Below are 6,741 nucleotides of genomic sequence, written 5' to 3'. Positions count from 1 at the left end.
TCTTGAAGTTTAAATAGCACACTTATATTGTAACATCAAAAGGACACAACAGGAAAAGTTCAAATGATATGTTGTAGGATGGGGTTAAGCCTAGGTAGGATGCTTTTGTGCATGCTTAAAATACACGTCATCACCACAATCATCATCAAACTGAGAGATAGCTAGCTACATAAACAACCCACAACCCACAATGTTTGTTATTCTTACATAACTTGTATTCTATGCAGAATACAAAATACATAGTATCACACCGCGTATGCTTCTACGAGATACTGTTTATTTATACATACATCGTACAATTTGCAGATGCAAATTCCCCCGTTTTGACCGACCGCGCATACAGCTGCCCCAAAGCAAAACAACAAGTATTCACTTACTTGACCCGCACCATTCTTCGAGTGTGGGAGCTGCTACTCCAATATTTTTCATGTCGTAAATATTGGCTGATTAAAAGGATTAAACAAATTTTAGTAACAAGTTTTAACCTATAAGTATGATAAACGAATTATCTTAGTAATGATAAAAAAATACATATAACCTTTACACTCATTCCTTGATATATTATCTGTATATGAATTATGACATGGTCCCCAATCCCAATCTAACATTATTCCAAATGCACCTTTATAACATGCTTTTAACCGAATAGTAAAGGCTAGACATCATCAAACCCATAAAGACTGTGAACTCAGCAATCGCCTAACCTTATTAAAAAATAAAGAGTTAACTTCCGTTTTGCTCCCTATGGTTTGGTCACTATAACGGTTTTGCCCCAATCATTTCAAAACGGTCATTTTCCTCCTTGATGTTTTGATCTTGTCGCTTGTTTGCTCCCCGGCTCTAACTCCATCCATATTGTATGTTAACTGGAAGGGTATTTTGGTAATTTCAAGTACAACGTAAGGGTACTTGGATCTTGTATGTTAACTTGAAATTACAAAAATACCCTTTCGGTTGACATACAATATGGATGGAGTTAGATCCGGGGAGCAAATAGGTGACAAGATTGAAACATTAAGGAGGAAAATGGCCGTTTTTAAATGATTGGGGCAAAACCGTTAAAGTGACCAAACCATAGGGAGCAAAACGGAAGTTAACTCAAAAATAAATGAAAAAAAAGCCATGTCATCTGGACACTTGATAGAACAATAACTCTTTTGAGTCTAAAACAGAAGGCAAGATTATATGGTCATTATTTACTACTATACTAGTACCAGCAACACCGCTAATAGAATAAAATGAATAAAAACAAAAAAAAAAGTTAATAAATTTGATCCTATACTTCAATTCAAAGGGGTCTCCAAATTGATACTCAAATCACATATAACTCACTACTGGTGTGAAAAACAAACAAGAACAAGTGTTTAATTTATAAAAATTTACAGTATAAATAAGATACACCAGTAAGATACTAAAATTTCACTCATATGGGCAAACCTCACCCACTGGGACATCCGGCTAAAAAACCCCTTTTTATATATGATATAAAAATACAAATAACATAAAGTGTATGTGTATATAAAAAAAAAAACAAAAATGAAAGTACTAATAATAGTAATGAACTACCGATAACAACAAGCAGTGATAAAACTATATCAATGTGCCCTCTATTATCTTATCCGAATAACGTATCACCCCGAAAATGTCCCGAAAAACATAATGCTTACTTTGATTGGATAATTTTTATGTTGAGTAAACTGCCAAAATGGTCCCTGAGGTTTGGTCACTTTTGCCACTTTAATCCAAAACTCAAACCTTTTGAACCTGGGTCCTTGTGGTTTCAATTTTGTTGTCATTTTCATCCAAAAGCAAAATCTGGTCAGATTTTTTAGTTAACATCCAGCTTTTTTGTCTTTTTCCTCCCTTTTAATGAAGAGCAAAATCGTCAGATTTTTTTAATTTGTTATAATAAAACGTTAAAAGGCCATTTTGTCCTTCATTAAAAGGGAGGAAAAAGACAAAAAACTGGATGTTAACTGAAAAATCTGACAAGATTTTGATTTTGGATAAAAATGGCAACACAATTGAAACCACAGGGACCCAGATTCAAAAGGTTTAAATTTTGGACTAAAGTGGCAAAAGTGACCCAACCTAGGGACCATTTTGGCAGTTTACTCTTTTATGTTTTATGCTTACTATTTCAACTTGTGCAAGTAAAACCACTATGCTTAAATATTGAAGGAGGCTTTTAAATATTTAACTTTTTTTTATTAAGGCCCCGCATATCGTTAAACCATATTATGCCACCCATGTAGAGGAGGTTAAATAGGTCGTGTTCGTGGGTTGCTGGGTCGAACCCAGATACTACACCAAAACCATGTCTAACACATGAACCTGAATAATACGACATGAATTTTTGTGGGTTGATATGAACACCAATTGTTTAACACTTGAACCCAAAAATTTATGCATGTCTTTTTTGCATAACAATGCTTTAAAATCACAAAGTTACCACCAAAAGTACAAATGTAGTTAAAATAATGATGCTTAAAATATACAATTTGATGCTCATTACTCTTCTATCTTTTAAATTATGGCAGAAAATACCCAAAAATTTGAACTTTTACATAATAATGTTTTTTTTAACTTATATATAACAGATTTAAAGGGTCGGCCAGCCGGGTTCACGACCCGTTCAGTTAAGTATGTTCGCGGTTACAACCCAAAACCGACCCGAAGTCGTTTAGACTGAGCCAAAACCAGAATTTCGTGTTAGGTTCATGTCGTGCTTTTGTGTCGTGACAAATTTTTACAACCCCCCCCCCCCCCCCCCGAACTTTTCGATGCGTAGTGTTATGAACAGTAACTTCGTATAGAATTAAGAAAAAAAAACAAACATACCAGCATGCACATCAGGGGTAGCAGCAGCTGTGGCATCGACAATAACAGTAACAGACTTGTAATCAAGTGCTACAGCATCAAAAACAGTCTGCCTTATGCAATTCGGAGTTTGAACGCCTGTAATTAAAAATAAACCTATACTAAACTACAGAAATAACATATTAAAACCAGAATTATTTAAAGAAAAAGTTGATTTACCAACAGCAACCAAACTATCAATCCCTGCTCCTTGTAGAACTGAATGAAGTTGTGTAGCAAAAAATGCACTAAAGCGCGTCTTTACCACCTTATAATCTTCTTGTTTGATGACTAGACCATCAACCAGTTCTGCACCTTTGCTCCCTTTTGAGGTCGGTTTTGGTTTTCCTTCAGCGTAAAAGTGTCTTCTAAAGAGCTCAACGTCTCTTCCCAGCGGGTCATGCTCTCGCACAACCTACATGAAAACCTATGTAGTTAATATCCCGATATATCAGTGATATATCGGTTATCGGTCCCTTGCCGAGATAGCGGTACAAAATATTGGTCAGAATATCGGTACCGATAATATCAGCGATTGTCCGATATTTGACCGATATAGGAGTAATAGGACCAATATTTGATCGATAAATCACCGATTTTCCCGATATCAGTACCATTCTTCTTATTTCTACTGTTCAGTTTTCTTCTTATTGCTGCTATTAGTGTTTTAAGTCTTAATTGTTAGTTGTTACCGTTAAATGTTAGTGTTTTAAGTCTTAGTCAGTTCTTACTTGTTACAATTGTTAGTGTTAAATTGCTATATGTATAAATTTAGCATGATATTAAAATTACCGATATCCCACCGCGATAACCGATATCTCAAATATCGGTCCTTGACGGATATCCGATATTTTACCGCACTAACTACTTAGATGAAAACTTTATTAGATATAAAAACATGAAAAAAAAAAAAAGAAAAATGAAATTTAACTTCATGACATGCAACATTACTGTCTCTACTTGGTGGACTTTACAATTTACATAAAACGGTTTTTGTTCTACATCAATATGCACCTAATTAAAACCTAAAGGTAGGATGTTTATATATGATGTTTATATAGAAAAGTACCCAAACAACAAGGAAGCCTCGGCGTCTAGCATCCTCAACGGCTTTGATAACGTTGGGGACGATAGCTAGGCCACCAGCAACACGGATTGAGCTATCTGCCAGCAGAAAGTCATTCTGGAAAGCAGAGCAACACCACACAGAAAAAAAAATCAAGTTGCAAGGATGAACTGATTGATACTAACGAAACGAGGAAAGAAAGGGAACCTGCATATCGATAACGAGAAGAGCGGTGGTGTTGCAAGTGTGATCAGCCGCCATTACTAGCCCTCACAAGATCAATCACTGCCCCAATGATAGTTAGTTTTATAACGGTTTGGACTTTTGAGTAATGGTGGGGCTTCTAAGTCGATGTGACTTGTGAGAAAGAAAAGAGGAAAATGTGTTTTGTGTGTACAAATTGGAAAAGACGGAAACATACCATGTGATGTTAGAAGTGATGTTACGAGATCGTGTGTTCGCCTAACTTGACTTTACAAGAAACTCATCTACATTTTGGTAAAGATGGAAACATACCATGTGAGCACATCGGTCCCAACTCCCAAGAGAAGACAAAGATATTATCGATGATCGAATGTAAAGCAAATAAGTATGCAAACCTTAGTATTGATGCTAAGAGATCGTCTAAAATGACTATATCAGAAAGCCATCTACGTTTTTAACGGTATGAGCTGGAACGCCCATACGATAATTCCTATCACAGGAGTAGAATAGCTGGTATTTACAACGCGGGTAAAACATCTATCTATATGGTTTAAAGATTGCACGAAAGCTGACAGGGTATGATTAATGATATATATATAAAATAAAGGAGTACCTACCCAAACAACGAGGAAGCCTCGGCGTCTAGCCTCCTCAACGGATTTGATAACGTTGGGGACGAGAGCTAGACCACCATTAACACGCATAGGGCCATCTAAAAGAAATGTAATGTGCAAACCTTAGTAGTGATGCTACGAGATCGTGTGTTCGCCTAACGTGACTTTAGTAGAAAGTCATCTACATTTTGGTAAAGATGGAAACATAGCATGTGAAGACATCGGTCCCAACTCCCAATGGATGATAGATATTATTGATGATCGAATTTAAAGAAAAAGTAGGTTGTTTGGCAACTATTGAATGGGTAAGTGTTGTACCAGTAAGAGGTTTGAACCATTAAGTGATGAACCAGTAAGAGGTCTGAACCAGGGGCGGACCTAGGTTAAGCCCAGGGTGGGCGGGCGCACCCCTTGACAAAAAAAAAAAGTTAGTGTATTTTTAGGCAAAAAAAACCCGACCGCACCCCCTGAAAATACGCTTAAACCACTCATCTGCACCCCTAGAAAATAATTTCTAGGTCCGTCACTGGTCTGAACCATTAAGAGCCAGTATAATGCTTAACCATTCAGAGGCAAATGTCTGACCAATTCAGATAAAAGGTCTTAACCATTCAGACTCAGTATAATGCTTAACTATTCGGAGGCAAATATCTAAACCATTCAGACAACTGCTCGAGAAACAAACATTCTGAACCATTAAGTGCTAAAGCAGTAAGAGGTCTGAACCATTAAGAGCTGAAACATACAGCCCCGTAATGTGACTGCAAACCTTAGTAGTGATGCTAAGAGATACTGTGTTCATCTATAATGACTTTATGAAAAAGTCATCTACATTTTAACGGTATACGCTGCAATGCCCATACCATAATTTCTATCACACGGGTAGAATAGGTAAAACACTAAAACATGTATCTATATGATTTAAAGATTGCAGGAATCCTAGGGAAAAGTTGTTTATTTGTCATGGATAGTGATGATGAAACAACAATCAATCAGATAATAAATTATTCACAAATGACTAGTTGAGCTAACACATAATGCACATATACAATAGTAGTCGGTAACTACAACTAAATTAACAAGAAAAAAAAAAAGTAAAAACAGTGTATGATCAATGATGTATATATAAATACCCAAACAACGAGGAAGCCACGGCGTCTAGCCTGCTCAACGGCTTTAATAACGTTGGGGACGATAGCCAGAGCACCATCAACACGCATAGAGCCATCTGCCAACACAAAATCATTCTGCAAAACAAGTCAAATAGCAAGCAAGGGTTGACTACTGATTAATAATATCCAAAACAAAGGAATGAAGAGAACCTGCATGTCGATGACAAGAAGAGCGGTGCTGTTGCCAGTGGCCATTGATAGCCCTCGGAAGATAACACCAGTGTTGACTGTTCAGAGTTAAGACCGGAGAGATGGTGGTGGTATCAAATTAGGGCTGTTTTTTAATGAATGGTGTTTACTCTTGAATATCCAACACGATTACAAACTAATTGTACAAACTAATTGTAGGTAGACGAGCAACAAGCTGCGTCGCTACCCCTTTCTGAATAGCAAACCCTACCCTGCTAAACACAAAATTCTGCCCCTTAACTAATTGGAGATGTCAAAGAGTAAAACCACGAGATGTCTAACATATGGCTATGGCTATGGCTGTTCACGAGCCGAGTCAGAGCAAGCTTGGATCGGCCTGATTATAAATTGAGCTGGCTTGTTTTGGTTTTAAATCAAGTTAGTTCGGTTTGGCTTGTTTGGCTCGATTTTAAAAAGAAAAATTGACATATGGCTTTTAAAATTCAATAGTCTAAAATATTTTTCAAAAGAGGATATCCAAAATAAGCTCAACCTAATACATTACAAGCCAAAATCAAGATTAACAACACAAAATGAATTCTAAATTTCAGCGAAATACAATATATGTTTATTAGCATGGTAATCAACGTTCAAATATGTTATAGATATCAAATTTCACTCTTAAATACATGTAAAT

The 6,741-nt window shown here is 36.4% G+C and overlaps 1 protein-coding gene and 1 long non-coding RNA gene across 5 annotated transcripts; both read right to left on the bottom strand.

The window, feature by feature from the left end:
* Window positions 1–6,221, bottom strand: LOC110886571 (probable inactive nicotinamidase At3g16190). Of its 4 annotated transcripts, XM_035978791.1 has the most exons (6): window positions 4,347–4,409; window positions 4,133–4,210; window positions 3,929–4,042; window positions 3,040–3,274; window positions 2,842–2,958; window positions 1–443 (listed from the first exon to the last, which is right to left on the bottom strand). In XM_035978791.1, exons 2-6 carry the CDS (start codon window positions 4,184–4,186, stop codon window positions 370–372), a joined length of 594 nt encoding a protein of 197 aa, XP_035834684.1. In that variant the 5' UTR covers window positions 4,187–4,210; window positions 4,347–4,409; the 3' UTR covers window positions 1–369. The 4 variants fall into 4 exon arrangements, with proteins under 4 accessions (XP_035834684.1, XP_021990074.1, XP_021990073.1 ...); XM_022134382.2 differs by lacking the exons at window positions 3,929–4,042; window positions 4,133–4,210; window positions 4,347–4,409 and adding exons at window positions 5,877–5,990; window positions 6,066–6,221; XM_022134381.2 differs by lacking the exon at window positions 4,347–4,409 and having other exon boundaries at window positions 4,133–4,229.
* Window positions 2,210–2,761, bottom strand: LOC118483223. The gene is made up of 2 exons (XR_004869924.1): window positions 2,674–2,761; window positions 2,210–2,334 (listed from the first exon to the last, which is right to left on the bottom strand). It is a non-coding gene; the product is annotated as an uncharacterized LOC118483223 (long non-coding RNA).
* Window positions 6,222–6,741: the final 520 nt, after the last annotated feature.

This window comes from Helianthus annuus, chromosome 10, assembly GCF_002127325.2.
Source record: "Helianthus annuus cultivar XRQ/B chromosome 10, HanXRQr2.0-SUNRISE, whole genome shotgun sequence".
Lineage (NCBI taxonomy): Eukaryota > Viridiplantae > Streptophyta > Magnoliopsida > Asterales > Asteraceae > Helianthus > Helianthus annuus.
This window is presented reverse-complemented; position numbering and strand designations above follow the sequence as displayed.

Bases quoted from the DNA above. Each gene is read 5' to 3' on its own strand.
- LOC110886571 (XM_035978791.1), bottom strand. From the start codon at position 4,186: ATGGCGGCTGATCACACTTGCAACACCACCGCTCTTCTCGTTATCGAT. The intron at 2,959-3,039 runs GTAAATCAACTT...TTTTAATTACAG, and splicing joins TGATAGTTTGGTTGCTGTTG to GCGTTCAAACTCCGAATTGC. The intron at 444-2,841 runs GTATGTTTGTTT...CCTTTTAATCAG, and splicing joins TACCCCTGATGTGCATGCTG to CCAATATTTACGACATGAAA.